Raw genomic sequence first — 23,604 nt, 5'->3', positions numbered from 1 at the left:
TATATATATATATATACACACACACATATATATTTATATATGTATCTGTTCATAAATATAAATTGCTGTATATATATGTATTTATAATTTCACTGCAGGTGGTGGAAGTCTCAGGGGCCTTCTTCAGAGGGTCCCTTGCACTCTTGAGTTACTCTTGACTCCTAGCCATCAGTAAGAAGGGCCCCATCTTGCCCTGGGCTTCCATCATTCGTTGGGCATCCTCGCCCTGGCTCCCCACCCATCCCATCCTCTGCACTCCATGCTGTGACGTCACGCGCTCCCACCCTGTGTGATGGGATGCGGACTGCACCAGCTCTCCACAGTGCAGGCCAGTGCCGAGGATGAGACAGCAGTTAATCTGCTCTAAAAATAACTCTCTTTTCTTGGGAGTGATACTAATCTGCGCATCCTCGCCAGGACCCGGTGCGCGTGGATGTTCCGGGTGATTGGGGCATGAGCTGTCCGAGGTGCACATGTGGGAGTGCGCCAGATGAAAACACCAGTCCGCGCTGCAGGGCGAGTTAGTGCACCGAGGCAGAGGAGAGGAGAGCCGGCTCTGCTGAGAGCTCAGACAAGGCGCGCTCCTGGCCGGCGAGAGAGAGGGGAGTATTCTGCGCAGAGCACAGCAGCGCCGGGCGATCGCTGCCAAGGATCGCTTCTCTGACTGATCACAGCCGGCGAGCACAGGAGCAGAGGAGAAGCAGCCGCATTTCTTCCAGTCCTGGCCAAGGGCACCATGGCTGTTCCAGGGACCGTAGGTAGGTACCGCAGCCCACTTAGCCTCCATCACAGGATACCTGAAAGCAGCCAGGGCTAACGCTAGCAGTGCACGTAGAATCCTATTCTATCCTATTCTCATTATATTCTATTCTCATATTCCATTCTCATTTAATTCTATTCCCATTATATTCTATTCTCATCATATTCTATTCTCGTTCTATTTCAGTGCACCTCTTTGTTGTTATGCCAAATATCTATATTGCACACGTATGCAAGTTTAAACATGAATGTGATTTGCTGCTTGTACAGTTCATATGTATAATATTAAATCGCTAGAACTTCGGCCGTCACGTTAGGTAAATGAAGGCGTGCCCGTGACGCGCATCACACTCCTTACACAACCAACAGACACACACTGCCGAAATAGCCTTTTTGGCGGGGCCCTTGGTTGTCCTCGATGCATGTTGGACTGTGTGTGTGGGCACATCTGTTCTCTGGAGGCTCTGCAGGGTGATGACAGATGCTCAACACTGCCCCGGGAGGCTGCAGTGGTCCTGATGCGGGGCACGCGTGTCAAGAGCAGTGCATCTCCTACCCGCAGCAGGGCTCGTGAGTCCAGGGCGCCTCCAGGTGTGTGCACTGAGGAGACACTCACGCCCGCCGGGTTTCTCATGGATGTTGTGTCTTGTCAGCCGGGTGCTTGCACCCCGTCACTTATCCTAACTCATTTGCTATCGCGCTACTGAAATAGCCCAGCGGTTAACTCCAGATTACGGAGAGCCAATGGCAGCATCGAGTTGTTTTAAATAAAAAAGGTCACCAAATTTCGGCTTTTGTCCTTGATTAACTTTGTTGCCTTTGCCTCTCGAATGCGAATCATTCTGTCCCCTACATCCTCTCTCTTCTTCTTTCTGTTTCTTTCCACCATGTCTCTCCGCGCCTAACTCTTCCCCCCCACACCCCCTACTCGCACAGGAGTCGCTTTCTCCCACTGTCTCTGTTTGTTTCTCTCTGGACCTTTCTATGTTTCTCTTTCTCTTAACTGCTCTCTCCTGCTCGTTGTGTCTCTCCTTCTTTAGTAATCTCTCGCTCTCTCTCTATGTTTCTCCCTTCTTTTTTTTCTCACTGTCTCACTTTATTTTGTCTCTTTTATTTTTTTTATCACCGGCTTCTTCTCTCCATCTTTCTCTTTCCATGCTCCTTTGCCTCTGTTTTGCTCTATTATTCTTTTCCTTTCGCCCACCTTTTGTCTCTCACCCTTGCCCTGTCTTGCTTTATTTAGTTTATCTCTTTCTCTCCACATTTCTCCCTTCCTCGTTCTTTCTTCCTCTATCTCGTCACAGAGTTAGGAGCCATAGCCATGTGGCCCTGCAGCGAAACGTGTCGCTGGTGATTTGCTTGAGCAGCCCAATTTTTTAATTGCCAGCAAACTCCGTAGACATACAGGGAAGTTTGTGTAAGCCACGTGATGAGGTGCAGCAACATTCCACCGTGACTGGCACATTAATGCTGCACCAGTCACTTTACTTCTGACGCAATCGTGGAATGTGAAGAAGAAATAAACATTGTGGTGCACAGGCGTCTTTCGGTTCACTGTGTGCTGATGTGCTGTTCTGTTTACATGTCCTGCTGCTCACAGGACACACTGGTTCAAAAATAACCTTGTAGTTGACAGGCTGCACAGCTCTAGGCACACTGAGAGGTTACAGAGGGGAAGGCACTCCATCCACTGCCCTCAGACGCCAGAGTCCTTCCAACATGCCATTCAAAGCAAGCTGTGAAGCACTGGAGAGGGGTGATGCAACCCCCGTCAGCGGCGACAGCTCACTCGAGGCCCCGGAGACACCATCATCACTTACTCGAAAACCGATCTGATTTATTGACAAGCTTTTTTGTAGGCGTTCTCAGAATAGATATGTTGGTACACAAAGTACACGTCCAGAGAACATCATATTCCATCTCCGAGGCAGTTCACTCACACCTCATCTGAGAAAACTAGACTAAGGGCCATATGTATCATCATGACCATTTGCGATTTCTAAATAGCGATTTTTAAGGAATCGCTATTTAGAAATCGCAAAATGGTATGTATGTAGGAAATCGCTTCTTTTTAGCGATTCCTTAACATTCCTAAATTGCGATTAGCAATTTGCTAATCACAAATTTCCCATTCATTTCTATGGCCAGGAGGCCCATAGGAATGAAGGGGAAATTTGCGATTAGCAATTTGCAAATCGCAATTTAGGAATATTTTCAAGGGTGCAGGGGTGTCACAAGAACACCCTGCTGAACCCCTGAAAATGACATGTGTGGGCATATGGCGCACATACATGCCCTAAGGGCATGTATGAGCGTCATATGGCACCTTTGGATTTTAAATAAATTGCTTTTTTAAAAGAATTCGCAACTTCCCACCAACTAGAAGTTGGTGGTAATTTGCGAATCCTTATGGGCATTTTTGAATTAATTTTCCTTTGATACATTGCATTTAAGGAATCGCACAATTTGCGATTCCTTAAGTACAATCGCAAAATAAGGAACCGCAAATTTTGCGATTCCTTATTTTGCTGCCAAAATGTTTCATACATACCATTTAGCAAATTAGCATTCGCAAAGGCCGTAATTCTGCGAATTTCGGCCTTTGCGAATGCTAATTTGCTTGATACATATGGCCCTAAGTGGCTTCAGGTGATGTCATGACTCAACATCCAAGTTCTAGTCACTTCCAGAAGGTAGACTTTTACCTATGTTATGTAACGGCAGTGGCACTATTGTCTACCAAGGTTCTAAATAACCTACAGAAAAGGAATAGCATTGAGTAGGATGTGTGAGCGCACTCTGAGTGGCAGATGGAGAGGAGTGGTTTAGTTTCCAATTAAAGGGTGTAACAGAGCTTTAGACTTGGGAGACACTAGTCTGAGGAGTAGGAGGCAAAATCCTGCATCAAATGACAATAGCGTCAGCAGATGCAAAAAAACTTAGAATTTTCCGCTCTTTCTAGGATTTTGGAATTTCAAGGCTTGGAGGTGACAATCTTGATCTTTTGTGTGGTCCAGTTTTTGATGATGGGCAATAGCAGACCCATTACACAGCGGGCGCGTTACCATGAGCCTTGAAAGAACGCAAGGCTGCGAGCCGTCCAGGGACAGTGGGAGTGTCCACTGAGCCACCTGAGAGGCCAGAGAGTGGCACATGTCAAGTCTGCAAATGTCAAAGGAGAGCAGTGGAAGATCACAGCGTTGACAGGTGTGAGGAATAAGTGGCGAAAGGAGGAGCAGTAGATTAATGTTTATGGGATTTGGCAACCTGGTGTGATATCTGAAGCTGCCACTCAAGACAGGCATGATTTTGTAATCAACGAAGCGATGCAGAGGGTAAACAAGGCCAAATTCCAATGATGAGACCAGTATTTTAGGCTCGCTCTATGACTCATTCGATTAAATTTAACTAGGAACTTCAGAGAGGCAGGAGGATTTGAGAATTAAAAGAATAGCCATGAAATGAGATGAGGCTTGGTAGTTTAGAACTGTGGTAAGTGAAAGATGGAGAAGAGATGGGAGCGCTAAAGGTGCGAGGAAGTGGCATGAAAAACAGGAGGAATGGATATCCCTTGGGGATCGCTGCCAATGAGTGTATGTCAAAAGACTGATCGCAAAAAGGTCAACCTACAACAATATCGACTATTGACTATTGACTTGCTCAACATTATCAAGTTAAGCATACACGCAACGAGCTTCAGTAAAAAAAAACGAAAAACAAAAAATATTGCTTTATTTAAAAGCAATCACATACATGGTGGTCTGCTGATCCCAAAAGGCCACCATCCCTGTGATTTTAGCGCTTCCTAATGGGTCACAAATTGCAATCTACCTCATGAATATTAACCCCTTCCATGTTCATGACGAGCTCAGCTCGTCATGAGGCACAGTTGAGCTGTGCTGATGACGAGCTGAGCTCGTCATGAACAATGGTAAATCTGGGAATGCAGCGCAGAAGGAAAATATCGCTAGCAGCCAAGGTGTTAATGAGGTAGGCCTAATTGTGACCCAATGGGAATCGCAAAATGTGTCAAAGACACATCAGTACAAGGGTGTTTGTGATTCTCAATTAGTGAATTGCAAAAATCCAAAATTTGGGAATCGCAAAGCCAACCCTATGTACTTCTGGACCTTCATTCCTTACCAACCCAATCCACTTGACTCCCAAGTGGCAAGCTGTAGAGTGAGTTGGTTTGAAGGAAACCATATGTGGATGACAAGGGTAGGTTTTATATAACTGAAGCAGACCTCTTCCATTTGTACTCCGAAAAAGGCAATGCAGCTTTCCAGCTTGATAAGAAAGAGTTGTCTTAGGAAGAGTATAGCAGCCAAGGTGTTAATGAGGTAGGCCTAATTGTGACCCAATGGGAATCGCAAAATGTGTCAAAGACACATCAGTACAAGGGTGTTTGTGATTCTCAATTAGTGAATTGCAAAAATCCAAAATTTGGGAATCGCAAAGCCAACCCTATGTACTTCTGGACCTTCATTCCTTACCAACCCAATCCACTTGACTCCCAAGTGGCAAGCTGTAGAGTGAGTTGGTTTGAAGGAAACCATATGTGGATGACAAGGGTAGGTTTTATATAACTGAAGCAGACCTCTTTCATTTGTACTCCGAAAAAGGCAATGCAGCTTTCCAGCTTGATAAGAAAGAGTTGTCTTAGGAAGAGTATAAAAGAGTACACAATTGATCAAGCTATGGTGCCCTTCCAGATTCACATCAGAAGTGTGCAGCACTGAGTTATGCAATTCTTAGATCTAATTTTTATGATAACTTTCCTATTAAACACTTGACTTATCAGTTGGGCCAGTTAAAAGAAATCACGGTGGAAGAGCTTAAACACATTTGCCCTTGTTTACAAAATGTATAGGGACTATTCTAAGCATTCTGCAAATAAATCTTTCTTTGTATTGTTTTTACATTGTATTGCTTTTCACTATTAATGAACAACATTTTGTCCAGAAAAACGTTAATACTTTTGAGTGAAGCAAGGTTGGGATGATTATGTGGAGTTCTTAGAAAGTTAGGTTGATTTTGCACTGCTACAGCACTATATAGGAATAAGTCACAACCCCTTCCCAGGCTCATGGCTTAGAGCAGGCTTCTTCAACGACTAGTCTGTGAGCTACAGGTGGCTGTCCAGCTATGTGTAAGTAGCTCTCCTGTGTACAATTCAGCCTACTAAATTAGATGTTTTTACTTGGCTTAATTAATATATGTATACCTAGATTGAAAACTGTGTATTCAAGACGAAAATGTGTGTTTTCAGAATTTGGAGAGAAATCGTTGAATTTCCGAATAACATTTAAAGCTGATATTTGAGTGATAAATCGTGTGAAATTGGGGAAACGTATTACTAATATTACTTAGGTGGCAGGGGCATTACATACATGTTATGTATAAGCAATATAAAGCATGCCAAATCGACGAAGCCTATTTTACATCATTGCAGGCAACCCTGCTTGATGCACTGAGATGATCACTGCTGGTAATATTGCATGTGGTGGCCACTAATATAATTGTCTGATGTCACCACTACTACAACCCTAATGATATTAGTAGCTCAGGATGATTTTAATTGATCATAAGTAGCTCTTAATACAGAAAAGGCTGGAGACCCTTGGCTTAGAGTGTATTGTATATACAGTATGATGAACCGTACACAAGATGAATAGATGACAGAGCAAAGCAGAGAGGTGGTTGAGTGGTAAGAGACAATAGCGGGACAATGGCATAATTGAAAAACACAACACAGATGATAGAGAATAGAGGAGAACACTGACATCAACTAATTATTTTAATGGTCTTTTTGATATATTTGGTAGAGTAAATTTGTTTTGTTTGTCACCGGATTAAGGTGTTTGGGAGGTTCGGAACGGTCCAGGCAAAACAAACTTTTTGTGTATGAACTTGATCATGGTAATTGTAACATGATATGTTTTACTTGCAATATATTATTAGGGAACGTAGGGTAGGGTTTGATCACAGATTTTGAGCGTTTGTTGAATACAGAGCCAATGAGGTGATTGAGGTTGTAGTTTCACTAATAGATCATATGTTCTGCTCGGATGTTTTGAGGAAGTTTAGCTGCCATGTGAACTTTTGATGTAGTTACTATTGAGCTGGAATTGGGAGAGAGGTGAAAAAGCTGATAAAAAAAGCAAAGTACACCCGTGATAATGGCCTCGGGCGGAAGGTAGAGCCTTTTAGTGTTGAGACGCGGCACCCAGTAAGTTAATTTAAAGTTATAGTAAAGCCATAGGATGGGTAAAATAAGATACCTACAACATTTGTTATAAGAAGATGTGAGTGGTAGTGTAGAGCAGAAGCATGAGAGCCCGCACTGATATTAAAGCCTGCTCAGATGATTCAAGAACAGTAAGGATGGTTGACATTGGTAAATGAGCTTCAGAGTTAGGTAAGAAGCTTGTAAAAAGTGTAATGGAAACCTATGTACAATTCCCCTTCACAATAATTGTAGGAAAGTAGGATCTGCTTTCATGGTTGCCCCCACTTTTTGCTAGGGTCATTCTGTATCTCTGACTAGTCTGACTGTGATCCTACTAATCAGGACCCCAGTCTCTGTGCTTCCTCCCTGAAATTTGACATGGTGACTACTTAGGCACCCCCTCAGATTGGCTACTGGTGTGCCCTTGTAAGCCCCTAGTGTTTGATACTAAGGTACACTAGAGGTCACCCATGGGCTGAAGCATGTATTATACCACCCATGGGAGACAACTCAAATTGTGAATACAGGGCTGCAATTGCAGCCTGTGTATGCTGGTGCTAGCACCGCTTATGACAGATATAAGTTTACACTTAAAACCTATGAGTCACCCCTAAGGCAGGCCTTTGAATCCTGCTTGGTTATAAGTGTAAGCGTGACGTGTGTTCAACAAGGACCCCCTGAAGGTGTGGATACAATGGTTCCTAGGTCAGGGAAAACAAAGCTTTCGACAAAAAACAACCTAGGCAACTGGTGTTTTGAGACATAAAATAATGTGGTATATATAAGGACAATTGGCTACAGATTATTACAAAAATACTTGTTTTATTATAAGTTTTTAAACATTTAGGAAAACCAATGACACAAATGCAGTTAAAAAAGACAAATTAACAAAATTTGAATCATATATCATACAATATCAATAGAATTCATACATTCAAAACATTTTATATAAACAAAGATTTAAAAAGATTAAAAATCTAAGTGGCAGAATGGGTCTCTACGCACGTTTCGGCGAACCAGCGCCTTCTTCTGAAGTAGCCACATAAACTAAGCAATAATGAAAATGCAGCACAAGTTGATAGTGATTCAGTTTGTTGCCAGAGTATTCTCTTTGTTGATGGAATGTTATAGGCGCTGATTAGATGCAGCCTATCAATATAGTTCCCGCCAGCCGGAGACTTATCGCCAGCTGGTTATATAGACTTTGATAGTTTGGTCTAGTCTTCTTTTTTATATTCAAAAAGCCATATATCCGATTATCTTAGGATTAAGGAAGGTACTCCAAAAATCGTAGGTAATGAATATGAGGCGATTGTTTAAAAGATCTCCCTGCCCGAGATATTCGGCAGAGCTCCGTATGTTGGTTGTTTTAAAAGGTCTCCCTGCCAGAAGGTATTCGGCAGAGCTCCGTATGTTGGTTGTTTTAAAAGGTCTCCCTGCCAGAAGATATTCGGCAGAGCTCCATATGTCCGGCGGCGGGACGTAAAGGAAAGCGGCTCGATCGTAGGCTTGTTGAATATAATATAAGTGTAAGCGTGCCACTGCATGAGCAGGACATCCCTACAATCCTCAGAGTCCACTCTCCAGGGTTATAAGTGCATCAACCATTACGATACATAAAGTGGCCATTCATTATTACGCAATGGCTGATTCTAAACTGGCTGTAACAAACCCTGGCGTGTTTGGTATCAAACATGTTGGAATCATACCCCAACACCATAAATAGTGTTGGGGTATGATTCCATACACTGTGAGGCCTCTCCGGGAAGACCTCAGTGCTCATGGTACCAGTCTTCCAGAGTCTGACAGCAAGCTCTGGCTGCTGCCAACCACAGACACGATTCTGCCCTCCTGCTGCTAAGCCAAGTTCAAGCAGGGGAAGGCAGGAAAATAGGTTTTCTGTCAAAGGGAAGTGCAACAAACTCCCAGACAGAACGTAGTGTATTGGGCTAGGGGTGGGTGGGGGGGGGCGCTTACCAGTGCCACTAGACTGCTTTGAAGGGCACATTTGGTGCCCTCCTTGCATACTCCAGTTGGAACCAGTTCAGGGAGCTATTGTCTCCCACTCTGGCATGAAACTGGACAAAGGACATGGAAGTATCTTCTCCACTCTCCAGCCCCTCCTCTGAGAGGAACCCCTGAATCGTCCCAACCCTCTCTTTAGGGTACTTAAAAGCTTACCTGTGGGTGGTTCTAGAGATTCGTTGTGGGAAAAGATTCAGATCTGAAACCACTTCATCTTCAATCGTCTGGGCACTTTAGACTTCGTTGGACTTTACTTTGGGAACCGAGACTGCACCGGGAAGATTCCTGCTGTCCTGGTCTTGTTGTCCTGACAGTCTTCTGCGTCATCTGTGCCTGTGCTCTATACAGGTACTTAACCAGGCCTGTGGTCATCCAAAACACCAAAGGAATCTCCTTTGGAGTGAAGGTGTCACCACCCTGCATCAGCAGGCACCGCAACAAAGCTGACTGGTCTGCTCTTCCTGAGCTCACATGGACTCCGAAAAGTTCAGCAACACAGGTCATGGCCCTGGAACTCAATCCAGGCCTGCACTGTCTTCACAGCAAGTTTGAAGCCAATATCCCTCGTCAGAACGGCTGGATAAGTACCCCTGTGCATTGCATTGACTTGCCATTGCCAAAGTTTATTGACTCTCTTCTCCAGAGATATTCAGTCTCCAAGAAGCTCCAACCTCAAGCATCTCTTGCTACCAAAATCTTTGTCATCACCACATACCCTGCACTGTGGTCCTCTTGCGACGCCTCTGCCTTCGACCCGTGGGTGCTTATGAGGGTCTTCTTCGGCTCCAGTGGGCTCCCCTATTTTCTCGAGGCCTACTCAGACTTACCTGCACTTGGTGAGTCCCTTGGACCTTGCTGGTCCCGACACTGGGCCTTTTTCCTTTGCCACATTTGTTGCTGCTGCCAAGGCTTGTTGGTGCTCACGCTGGACACCGACCCCCTGGCTCTTGACATCCAATGTGGTACAACTTGTGAATGGCTTCTAGTCTTCCACAGTGTTGCCTGTCCGCACAGATAGAGCGCCCAGGTCATCGTCAACTCCTGCTTTTTCCATCGGTAGGCATTCATCTTCCATCCCTTCTGGTCACTCCGGAGTGGCATAGACTCTGTCCCCCTCAGCTTGCAGGTACCTCTCAGCCTGAATCCATCTTCGAGTTCCACTGGACTCTTTCAGCTTCTTTGCCAGTGGCATGAAGTCCTCCATTGTGGTCTACGGCGGTTTCCGACGTCACTTCACACCCATGCAGCCAGCTTTCCTGGTGTAGGTATCCTGGTTCCCGTGGTATCCAGGGGTGGGGTGACTCTCCAACCTTCCATATTCCACGGGCTTTCTTCAGGATCCTCTGGGAAGGGTCCTTCTTCTTAAAAACTGCAACCGCAACTTCCCTATTGACCTGTGTTGATCATGCAGTCGTTTTCCCACTCAGCACAGGGTCTCCGTGGTGGTCCTGGGTACATACCTTTGGTAGTTCCTTGGGTCCCCAACTCTTCTATGTCTTTTTCGTCCCGTCTCGACTTAGGTCGCATTCCACTTTCTTAGCATATGGTCTGGTCTCCCCTTGAGACCACTGTGTATTTATGCTCCTTACGTTTTCTATTACTGAAGTATAGTGTGTATTGTGATTATAACTCAGTGAAGGAGATATTGCAATGTGTTAGTGTTTATAACAAATACATATTTTTATAACTACACTGTGTAGTTCTTTTTCACTTAACATGAACTACACAATTAGTTCTGGTAAAAGCAAGCTGCTTTACACTCCATCTGGACTAAGCCTGAAGGCTGCACTCCACAGCTAACACTTGGAGAGCTTTCTAATGTTGTCTAAGACAACTAAAATCACCACGAGGGTTGTCTGGATTAGTGCAGGGGGGTCCCCATACACGAGTAAGCACCATATACTAAGCCAGCCTCCTACAATAGTATTAAAAGGAACAGGTATCAAAGAGATATTAGTGGGTGAGGTAATTGTTCCAAGAGCTACCCCAAGGACTGCACTCACTTGCAATTCTGATGTTTGCCACAGTGGTGATTTGAAGCATCTCTGTAGCACAAATTTCAAGCAGTCCGCACGCAGTAAAAATGATTGATAACCCAATTACCGCACATTGTCCAGTTTGTGCACAATTTGAGTTATGCAGTATGACTGCATCAAAGGAAGATACATGTGTTGTCCTCTGATCAACATACAAAAGGCTGGTGGAAACAAGATTGAAAAAACGCAATAACATGAGAATTAACCATATTGCACCTCATATTTTCAGTGAGATGCAAAATCAGGTGATAATACCAGGTGATAACATGCCTAACATAACATTTTTATAACATTTCACCATTTCCAGTAGGACAGAGATTTTCATGATAAATGTAACCAATATTTACTTTTGATGAAATAGCGAATGCTATTACTTTATGTGCCCCTTTATCCTCTTTGTAGCTTCTTTTTTGGTGATAGTCTACAACATTTTTCCTTTTAGGAAAGTGCAATCAACCTAAAACTGTGCATTCCTCACTCTTTTAATTATGTGGGTTTTTATCAATGCAATCCTTGCACACCTCCAGCAACTCCCTTGAATAGAACTTGAACTTTGCCCACTCTATTTAAGGGTGAGACAAGGAGTCTGCCTCGGCTACATCTGACTGGACAGGTTATGCGCTGTAACACTTGAAGGGTCTTTTGCCACTCCCTCAACTCAGCCTGGTGGTTAAATTTCTTACATGTCTCATGAGAATGTCCCCCGCCCCCAGCACCCACATCCCCATTTGTTACAAGCCATGCGCATGGACAATACATTCAGTTTGGGCCTGTTCGGGGGCGCAGGGCAGGCAAGTGTTAGTGGGCCCTGACTGTTTTAGTGCAGTTTGTCTCTGGTCTGCCCTACTGTGGATCTGCAAACTCTCAGAGTAGAGAGCAGCCACAGACTTCCCAGAGAGGTGGTGTGGGGAGCAAGAGTTCAGAACCCAACAGTCAGCCAACAAACAGTATAATGTAATGTTCAGTCCAGTGCTTATCTTTAATGACAAAATAAAATACTTTTTCACACAGCAGAACTAAGTTCAAACACAATTAATGGAAAACACATACAGGGTTGAAAACTATGTTGTGATAGACAGTGAGGTACTACACCCACTGCTTCTCTGTGTCTTAATGTAATCTCTTGTTTTGTATCTTTAAGGGTTCTAGGCAAGGAGAAGGCACAGGCACAGGAAGCTTAACTTCTCTCACAGGTTAATTGCACAACTTCATTTCAATGCGAATGGCAAAAAATTATTAGCAAGATCAAGAGACCCATCTGCACATGTTCTTCCTGTAGTCCCTCATGCAGGCTAGGCTTCATGTTGTTACAGTTAGGCTTCTATCGCAGGTCATGCAATGCAGTTGGCGCGATCTGGCTCCTGCCCTCATGGGAACTCTCCAGTGTGGACCATGCCAGTAGCCTCGCTCGGGATGAGGGATTTGGAAGTAACCAGGAGCAAGCCTGTGTAGCAATATTCAGCCTCATCAGCGGCAGGTGTCCTGACAGCCATGGCGGCATCATGCCCTGACAGTTGCAGCCACAGGGCCGATTAGCGATTCTCAGTCAAGAGTGCTGTGTTCCTATGTTACAACGCCAATAGAGGCAGCACCAGTCTGTCAGATTGCAGCATCTGGCAGGTGGCACAAGTTGGTGTAACTTACACAGAGATGGGCCAAAGCGACCGGGTGATCCCTTCATGACACAGCTGACTCCTTGCTACATGCTCTAGGAAAAGTTAACTTTCTCTGGGTCATTCTCATGTTGGTAAACTTCTGGGCTTCTCCTCCTGGCCAGTCTCCGTTCCTGCAGGGCCATACACACTTCTTCCCTCTTTCAGTAGGCATGAATACTTCTCGACCCTTCAGTTCCTCCAGCATAAAATGTAAACTTTAGGTTATGTGCCCCCACTTCTAGGAGACTGGCTGGCGGACAAACTATGCAAGTACTCTGTGGAGCACTCCCTTCCTTGGTCAAGAAGAACTAGTGAGTAAACAAGGTGGAATGGTTTGTATCCCACTTTTATACACTTTTTTTCTAGACAGGGGACGTGGATCCACTGTCTAAGGCTTCAGAATCGGTTTGGGTTGATTCACTTTCAAATTTCATTTTCAGGTTGCTCTACAGACACAGCCTTTGTGCAAAGGGATGGTTCTCATAACTGGTAGCAATGGGGCGGACTGTAACCAAGAGTATCCAAAACAGGGGCATAATTATTAAACATGAGATCTCTTCACTTGGCCTGAAGCTGTGATCAGAGACAGACAAAAAGTCAGACCTTCTGTAGAAATGTCTTCATGTTGAATACCAGATGCTGCTTGTTCACTCCTCACTCCAAACATCTCCCAAATGGCAGTGCTCAGGAGGAAGTACTCAGCAGTCTTTTGCTAGCAACAGCCTAAATAATTTCCTAATGTTAGCTCTGTCTTCATCCTCCCTACCGCAGCATCTGAGTCTCTACCCTCCAGCCCCAGGAATGCAGGCAACGGACTCCCCTTGTCTGGGGAAGGTAACATTATCCTCCATCTTATGCCAATATAAATGAGCATCTTCCAAAATGGATCCCACTTACACCAGTACTCAGGCTAACATACACACAGTTCTACACCCATACATGTGCTATACACAAACTTCGCATACTCCCACCAAACTTGTACCAAGTATGTCAGGGTTTCACATAACACCAGAACTTTATACAAGAATGGTTATTAGGCTGTCCACTCCCTCACACAAATAAAAAGTTCCTGTCATACGACAGATTTCGAAAACTTGGTATACTGCCACCACTGCATTATATAATGTACCCAGGGCATGAACAGCTGTGTACTGCCTACTGTGAGCGAACACTATCTGTACCTCTACAAATTACCCGTCTGACCCTCTATCCCGCCTTGCAAGTGATAGACCCAGACTTCTGTGCACATGCTAAGTTAGCATGATGCTAGAGCCAAAATAAGTCAGGACACAAGATTCTCATAAGTCGTGCACTCAGGGCAGGTCACCATTTATCACGCAGGTGACATTTCTGTCCCATTACCTCCCATAGAGAACATCATGCTGAAAAGCTGTTAAAAGAAGCAAAGTTAAATGTGATAGTTGTGAATTTCATAAATGAATGAATTTTGACTTGTTTTTTATCAGTGAGTCTTTTTAAGATGTGTTGTCAGACAGAGCCACCACTCACTTAAGGATGCATCTTCCTATTCGAATCCCTTTTGGTAAGGTACTGGTGCTAAGAAACATATTTTCTGTACATTAAAGTAAGTTGTTTAATCTATTCCTAGGCGAGATGCCTCGACAGTTTCCAAGGCACAGTATTTCTGAAGCAGACGAGCATGTGCGGCTTCTGGCGGAGAAAGTCTTTGCCAAAGTTCTCCGGGAGGAAGACAGCAAAGATGCCTTTTCTTTGTTCAGCGTGCCCGAGGACTGCCCCATCGGCCAGAAAGAGGCCAAGGAAAGGGAGCTGGAGAAGGAGATCTCCGGACAGAAGTCTGAGGAGACAACCAAAAGGTAGGTTTGATGATCCACAGTGGGAAGCATGAACATCCTTTTCACATCGCCACAGTTAGCAGAGGAGGCTAATGAATCAAAGACACAACGTGTCTATTCCATGCCGCAAACTGTGCCCAATTCAGATTGCAGTAAAAGTTGACATCTTCTTTGTGGAGTGAAACTCTATGGAAATAGCATACTTGGTGGATAGAAGCTGAGGAATGGTGAGCGTCTTGGTTGAGGTTGTCATCAAAGACGGTTTTGATGTTAATCAAGGGTGTACTCCACTTCATGACATCATCTTTGAGTCCACAGTGAGCACTGGACTTGTATGGTCCACTGAGAGACTAAAAGAATGCTTACCCTTGTGTGAGAGATGTGACAGGTGAAGGTACTTGTGCATTGGCAAATGCAAGTCCTAACTCTAGGCGACATTGTAAATTGCCAAACTACATTAACTGGCTACTTGGACATAAGTGCTCTCCTCTCAAGTTTGACCTTTTGAATGTAAGTACATAGCTAATAACAAAGCCTTTGGTTTTACATCATCCAGTAACGTAAAAAGGTCTGAGCAGGGCAATCAGAGACACCACCCTTTTGTATACTAATTACAATATGCCATGATAATTACAGCTTTCAAGCAAAAGAAGCGGAGAGATGTGGCCCACAACAAACACTCAAGGCATAGGATACATAGGGTCTTATTTGAAAACATGTTATTAATGAACAAAAAATTCAGATTGTTTTTTACTATTTTACTAAGGAAATGAGACTATATTTGCCTTTATATACCCAAAATCCTTTTTTGTATCTTGGGTTTATGACAATCTAAGCACATTACACTGTCATGCTCCTTTTTTAGCATCCTCATACAGACGGGGTAAAATCAAATACATTTGCAGCCCTGGCACTAATTGTAAAATGCACACATGGTGTTATCTCAGTGGGCCAAAGCATAGTACTTCGTGGATTTATGCACATATTCCAGCACTGCTCCTCACACTGCACATAACCTAAGTGTGATATCCTCTGTCCTTTCTATATCATCAATCAAAAGTGGTATATTAATTAATGATATGTCAATTTTTGTGAAATTCTGTGTCATTTGTGTTGCTTCGCAATGGGGGAATGCAAGAAACGCTTACCAAAATAGAATGTGTAGAATTGTGACTAAATCTAGGTTGAAAATCTGTCCAAGTTCATTTAATTTTTCCTATTTCACTGGTGGAAATAGTAGTGTCCTATGTTGCTAAAATCTAACTGTGTACCCTTATGCTTTTCGTTTGTTTGTTAATACAAAGAACTGAGGGGCATATTATCAAGAATGGCGTCAAAGTTATCGCCGCTTTAACGGCAGGAAACTACCGGTAAATCGGCGATAATGGGCTTGATAATATGCCCTTGAGAATTCAAATAGAAGCCCATGTTCACACCAGAACATGGGCTTCAATGGGAATTCACAAGGGCATATTATCAATCCCATTATCGCCGCTTTCATTGACTTGGAGAACATCACGTTTTATCGATGGAAGCATTGGCATAGTCTTTTTTCACTGCTTCTGCTACTTTCCACAAGAAAACACACATTAAATGGCACCGTAGAAGAACGGGCACATTTGGTGAGAAATGAAAACTAGGACAGAAAATGATGGCCAATGAATTAATGTTGATGCTTATAATGCTTGACAGTGTCTGGATGTCTCTGTAAAATGTTGCCTCTTTCATGGCTCGTAGTCTATCGGAAAGGGGTGGCTTTGAGCTCATCACAAAGTCTGGCTTATAGCTACTCGGTTCAGAAAGATATTCTAAAATACAATTTATCTAGGCCTTACAAAATCGAGGTAACATACCATTTTACTATTCTCCTCCTTCATTTTTGCTCGGATGAGATGGGAAAGGACATTCAGGCAAAGTCAAATAACATCATTCGCTCATTAAAAAGAACATTTCTTCCTAAGTAGAAGAAACGGGGCAAATCGTGTTTCACAAGCATTTGCAGGCTCTAGCCTGGAATCCAATCCAATCCCTGTTTTATTAAAAGTGCAAAAATTAATATACCTTATTTATGAAGCATGTGAAGATAATCAAATTAGAGTTAACTGGAGATGTAATAAAATAACAGATCCATCCCATACATTCCACAAGTATGTTGTCTTAGTGGCGTAAATATTACTGTTAATCGCTTATTATAGAAAGTTGTTTTACACCTCAAATGTGTCTCTCCTGTAGATGTGTTGTTTTCTTGTTAATTATTTATTTTTTTACAAGCAGAAACATTTGAGTTGAGTAGCAGACCTTTGGGGAAAAGTAAGTGACTACCCCACTTGTAAATTACTTCTACTCCTGTTTGTTACTTTTGCTAATTCATATCATCTTGAGCTAGATGTGTAAATCGCACATGGTTTTGTGTGGACAGTTTAAGTGATTTTATTTAAAAAAAAAAAAAATCTTTTAAATCCTGAACAGTTATTTAATTGCCTATGGCCAAGGAAACCAATGTGGATTATTTTATTAATTTTCCATAAGAACACTCCTTATTTAAATAGCGCACTTTTGCAAAAGCTGCAAAAAATTAATTTTTTATCTTTCCGAGACGAAAGAAAAATTACTCTCCTCTCCAGTTGGAAACTCTGGGGAAGTATGAATATAAGCAGAATCATTTTATTTTATTTATACACTTTATTTCGATGTAAAAAAATCACAAAAGTCAACACAGTACAAACACAGGGTCTAAAAATCATCAATAAACATTACGTTACACTATTCCGATACCAATGACTGTGACTGAATCCTATAATACACTTTGTTAAAACTATAAATAATTATAAATAATTTAATACAACTCTAAAACCCACCCAAATAGTGGGCCAAGAACAGCACACCTTTAAAAAGAGCATCAGACAATACAATACAATTCATTTAAAATTCATAAACAGCAAATAACACATGTTAAAAGACAAAAGAAGTCAGGGAGGGAGATTACATACGCCTCCCTACAGACCAGCGAATCACCCACACCCAGCCAAAAACTTAGCCAATGCAATCATATATGGGCCATGCACTGCGGATTTAAATAATCTGAATGCCTCACTGTGGACCCTGGTCCCCTTAGAATTACACAGGGGTTTTAGCCAGTATCTCCTCGGGTTATGGTACGCTGGACATGCAAATAACATGTGGGTCACAGTTTCATCCATATCTGGGGAAAAAGGACATTTGCTATTGTTGGCATGGAAATTAGACCACTTTGTAGTAAAGGCCTTAGTGGGTAAAGTGCCCACTCTGAGCTGGTGGAATAATTTTCGATCACGAGTTGAAGAGATTAAATCCCAGTACCGTTCATAACTGGGTTCGGATTTAGTATATAAGAAGGTACTTGACAGAGTGAGACTACTGGAAGATGTATACTGCGGAGAATAAATCCTGTGCCAATAAGCTGTCTTTAGCTCTGTTTTAGTAGGAAAGACACTTCCCTCTGGGGAGGTCCACAACTGGTTCAATCCCAACTCATTGAATATGTTTTTAACACCCCTAAACCACTCAATTTTGTTGTTCACATCCATATCCTGGATTTCCTGCATGGCCTGGCATTATTGGCTAGTTCGGGAGTCACCCAGAGTCTTCTCCAGTATAATACTGATCTGTAACGGGCATCATGTCTTATGGAGTGACACCCCAGGTCAATATAAATAGGAATTAGGGGGGTTGATTGCGGCAAACCCGTTAATGCTCTTAAAAATGTGTTTTGTGCTACCACCATATAAGCAGAATCACATTGGGTGCTGTGGAATTTCTTCCTTAATGGGTGAAGATCTCCATTATTAATGCATACCTTTTGCCACTCTTTTGCCCTGTCTATCACCGCAAGAGACAGAAATGAAGCCTTTTAGTCCTGAGTCTCAAAAACTTCGGAAACACAGACAAGCATAAACAAGTGCCTACAACTTACGTACGTGTGTGCTTAAAAAAAAAGAATTACAACATGCCAGGCAAATCTACGACTTCTGTTTGCCTTTCCCATTTAGCCACTGGAAATACACAGTCGCAGGCCTGAGGTAAATTTGCATTTTCCCATGAGTCCTCTTTTTCTTCACATGGAAAACATTTTTATGAAATCCCTTCTCCTGCACAACTTACACCTATTGTTGGAAGTGCAGGTTTGGAAATGCAGTTAGCATTGTAAACTCACGTTCACTGTTTATACTGTTTGTGAATACTGACTAAGATACAACTTTGTGGCCGTTCACCATATTCTCATGCCATATGACTCTTCGATGTAGCACGTTCCATTTTCCCACCTCTGCCTGAGACAACTGAAGACAAATCTGCGAATTTGGTGTATATTTGAATGCCTCGCTGTTATCTGTGCGCTGAAACACAGTGCATCTTGGTTTTGAGAATTTGAATCGTGGATTTCTGTTTTAGGTGACTCCCACCGGTGGAAAATATTTTGCCTATTGGTTTAAGGCATTCATACTTGCCCAAGGAATTTGCACTACTAGTTGGTTTTTCAATAGGGTGTCCATTTGAGAGCAATTTAATTTTTCCTTCTGTGAATCAGCCCAAGAGTATTTAGTGGGTCACCTTTACTGTGAACCTGCATAAAGTAACTTTTATGCACACATAGGTAACCACCTTTCAAATACTTGGTGACCCATCAGCCTATGTTAAATAATAACAATATCAATTATTTCACATCAACACCAAATCATACAAGGTCTAAATCACAGATGCAACAACAGTACTAATCGAAGTAGAGACCAATTAACTTGTGCTTTGGTGAGGCTTTGAAAGGCAATCAGTGCAATAAAAGCACTTTGCACCATGACATGGCGCCGTGGTGTCTAAACCAGAGTATCCACAGGACAAACCACCTACATGTAAAATGGTACAAGTATAATCAAATGCACAATCAAAATAAGTTGTTGTAGTCCTAAATTTTAAATACTTCCGCATGAAAGTTGTTGAAAGATCACATTTCTTGATCAAGCCAATTGTTCCTTCCGGCGACCCTCGCTTTGGCAGTTCAGTCAGATCAAATCAGAAGCCTAAAGGTCTTGAACGCGTTTTTATTTCAACACATTTACTTATTACTCCCTAATTATGCTTACTCTTTCCATGTAGAAATCTGTCAAAGGGCCACCTGCATCAAATGCTCTTTGATCTGAAATTACAGACACATATTCAAGTGAAGTACTTCAAACACCTACCTTACCTTTAGGACAATTAAAGGTCAAACAAGAAGGCCAATTAAGCGAGCATGTCTAAGTGCACAGACTGTGTCATGGAGTGTGGCTCATAGACCTCATCATTTACAGAAACTCAACTCCTTCTTCTCTACGCTCAGGCCACCGTAGTTTCAAATTATTGCTAATGTGAAGTTAAGCATTGATAAAATGCATCCTTACAGCAAGAAGTTATTGCAGACTGCATGGACATGCTACTCGTCTGCACAGATGCCAACAACATGGCTAGGTGACAGGATTTTTCCCGTCTATGCACCAGGATCACGAACAATGTCCCTGTATCCATCAGGACTGCCCTAACCCTGCACCGATGATTCTTGAAAGAGTTGAAGAGGCATCTCTTTAAAGAGCAGTACATCATGATGAAGGAATAGTCCACAAACCAGCTACCTCTCATGTGACTTGTTGACTGTATCTTTGCCTCTGACACTGTGCAGTGCTGGGCTGCTTTCAGCTAGATTCGCTCAATACAGATATCACATACATACATACAGGCATACGTGACCTGTTGGGCAGGATTTCTTCCCATTGTCTTTTCATTGCTGATTGGCGAGAAGGCACAGATCATACTGGACACAAACACCAGTGGCATTAACTAAGCAACACGTCCAAATGAAGGGTGATAATTCCATTTAATCACAGTAGATTTGCAGTTTTAGAGGCCTCTTCGGGAGAAATGACTGTTTTCCAAACAGCTGAGCCACAGTGGTTTGACTCTAGAAGAATGTGTGCAGGTCTGTTGACATTTTTGTGTCAATTTCAGAGTCAGAGTTACACTAAGTGTAGAAAAGGAGAGAACAGACTACCTTTCGTCATTTTCACATACAGTCTCATTATTTACAGACACAGGTTTACTCCAGCAGATTACTCTGGATTTGGCCTTGGAAGGTATACAACAGGCAGTGTTCCTTAATTAGTCAAACGATATTATTATAACAGATATCTTCCAATATCAGAATGGGAGTGACATTGTGAGCATCTGCTGTTCTTGACTCAGTAAACCGGTAAACTTCAAGCACCTAATTGTTTTTCTTTTAGGAATGCTGCATGTAGAACCTACTCCTCAGATTCCTATGTATGTAAAAGATCCTACACATTTCTCACTTGAACTTTACTCACGACTGCTTCCCTGTTTCGCTCAATCCTAGGAAGAAAAGCTTCAAGATGATCCGCTCGCAGTCGCTGTCGCTGTCGCTGCAGATTCCTACGCATGAATGGAAGGCTCCGTCCATCTCTCCGATTCGGTCTCCTGAGTCGGCAGATCAGCCAGTCATTGCTGATGTCCCCGATTCAGCTCAGGCCCCGGCAGCAGAGAATGAAGTGCCAGAGTTTCAGAGAGTCACCATTAGTGGAGACTACTGTGCAGGGGTTAGTATATGGATCAGCAGCTCTCAACTAACAGGATTATACTCTTGAAAGCATAATATATATATGTGTATGTGTGTGGTAGCTGTGTCTGTGTTATCTGTTTGTGAGACCTGTGCCATGCTTGTCTATGTAAGTTATTATTACCATGAGGGTGTACACATTTTGTTTTTGCTGCGTAAGCCCTTTAGAACAATCAGAAGGTGGAGAGGATTGCAAAACTCTTTCTGAAATTATGCCCATATTATAGGTCAATACCTCAGACCCAATAACGAGTCTTTAATTTCTGGACACAACAGAACGACTCTATTCGTAAGAAAATGCTCAGTCAGTCTTACACTTGCATTCCATGTTTGGAAGGATATCTTTCACTTCAAAATGGTACTGCAGCAGTTTTTCATATCTATGTAATGCATGCAAAGACATATACTGGTTGGCAATGATAATGCAGTCCTTAGCCTCCATGCAATCTTAAGATGGCTGACTACTGGATTTGTATGCATGCCTCTCTAAATAAGTCTGTGAGAGCATGAAGCTGCAAGCTTGCATGCATCTTTACCACTTTGGAAGGTTTGTACATTTGCGAAACATATCCAATGTGATGTATGATCAAATTGCTTTTCCAAGGACTAACCGACTTAGTCATAACTGTAGTCACTAACACTTGGTCTCTAGGCTCAGTAATACATATTGATATGATGTTTGAACATACTAACTCTGGGTGTTTGAGCAATTTTTTAAATTTTTTTATATTTATTTAGCATTTGTATCGCGCAACGAATAATCCCCACAGGGATCTCTCGGCGCTTATGGCTACACAGTGCTGAGGCTAGGGCATAATTATGAAATTAAAAGAGCCAGGTTGAAAATGAGTCTCAAATTGTATTGTAAGCTCATTGGATATAATGTGAACATTGATAAGGAAGGCCTCTATCTTTATGATTTTTTTATGAAAGAAGCTGTGTAGGTGTAGAAAGTTTTCGATGGATCGGATGAAAGAGGCCTTGAATCCTATGTGCTATAGAATTTTCTCTAGGGACTATACAGATGGAAGATGTTCATCCTACGAATATTCCTAGATGGAAAAAGACTTGTGTGACAAGACACATTAATAAGAGGTATTATTGCTGTTTGAGGACCACATCATTGGGATTTTCCTTCACAAGGAGGCCTTCAGACACCCTTTTAACCTAGAATGTTCCTTTGGACTTTTAAAACCTACCAGATAAACCTACAGGTTTGTCTTTCAACCAGTGCCCACTATAGAGACACTCTTGACTAGATTTGAAGTCAACCTCTACACTGTGCTTTGCAACAATGAAGCCTCTCAAGCAACCATGCTGCTAGTTGATGCCCTGAGGTGAAAGTGAGAAGTATAGCTGTGTGTTGCTCTTGACTGATATTGAAATACATGGTATGCCGTGAGAGAGTAGTGAGTTAGTTGGAAGTGGCATGTGAACTGTGGTGATAGCCTTCCATTTCACATGAGTGTAACAGAGGAGATGGTCCTGGGCTGTTCTCTAGTCTGTCAGAGGTCTGTCGGTTGACACAGTTAAAGACATCCTCATAATTGGTTAGGGAATTGTGTGTGGGTGTGACCAGGTAGAACATTTTTAGGTTAGTATTTCCCAAAGTGTTCCTCCTTGATTACTTTTTTTTCCCTTGCTTTAGATATGCTTGTTTGTTAATTTGTGTTGTTGTCATTGCTTGACTATACGTTTCTGTATTTCTCAAATTGCTAAGGGTAAAATATGTGTTGTAGCTTAAAGAAGAAGCTACAGAATGTACATTCCATTTGCTTTGTTATCCCTTGTGATGAGATAAGCTGACAGTTTCAAGCTGCTGATAGGCCTGAGAGGATCATTATATGGCTGCAGTCCTATAAAATATATAGTTCACTGCTGTGGCTGCTAAGTTTATTTACAATACTCGAAAATCCGATGGAAGAGGTATGATGGGTGCTTGAATGCCCCATCATTGTGATTTGTTACATCTCAAGGAAGCCTTGTGTACTTTAGACCTCCATCTTTGGGATATCCCCAAGGAATCAATAACCAATGTATTCTGGAGGACTCCATATTAATGGTTGCCCTGGAGGTCTAATAAATGAGACTTAGTGCAAGTCTACACCTTAGTGGTTTTGCAGATGGAAGATGTGTTAGAGTTGAAAGCTATTCAGGGCTGTTAGCACTCAAAATTTTGAGGGGCAATTTGATGACTAGTGCAGACCCAAGCACTTACAACAAAAGACTCCTATTCCTTTGTCTATAGGCCAACAGATCGTGCCCGTCGTTGTAGAATGGAGCTGTAACACATTTCATTTCCAATATAATCATCAACTTTCTGTAACTTAAAACTCAGTCAATGATCAGAGGTTTAGGATCGTTTTTAAAGTTTTATTTTTCATTAAGAGATTAGTATTGTTTTTGTTGTTTTTATTCAGATTAATACTTTTACAGAAATATCAAG

At 42.5% G+C, this 23,604-nt stretch overlaps 1 protein-coding gene across 2 annotated transcripts in view; it reads left to right on the top strand.

Moving 5' to 3' along the window:
• The window catches only part of AMPD3 (adenosine monophosphate deaminase 3), a 119,165-nt gene that overhangs the window by 31,964 nt on the left and 63,597 nt on the right, over positions 1-23,604 (top strand). Inside the window, exons 1-3 of one of the 2 annotated variants that reach the window (XM_086955956.1) lie at positions 489-758; positions 14,317-14,542; positions 20,919-21,138. In XM_086955956.1, coding sequence (XP_086812082.1) covers positions 737-758; positions 14,317-14,542; positions 20,919-21,138 — 468 coding nt within the window. In that variant the 5' untranslated portion in view covers positions 489-736. Of the gene's footprint in view, positions 1-488; positions 759-14,316; positions 14,543-20,918; positions 21,139-23,604 lie in introns of those variants that run through there. The other variant, XM_086955957.1, reaches the window with a different exon arrangement.

This window comes from Lissotriton vulgaris, chromosome 2_1, assembly GCF_964263255.1.
Source record: "Lissotriton vulgaris chromosome 2_1, aLisVul1.2, whole genome shotgun sequence".
NCBI classification, from domain to species: Eukaryota; Metazoa; Chordata; class Amphibia; order Caudata; family Salamandridae; genus Lissotriton; species Lissotriton vulgaris.
The sequence above is the reverse complement of the archived record's forward strand: the minus strand, read 5'-3'. Positions and strand labels throughout refer to the sequence as shown.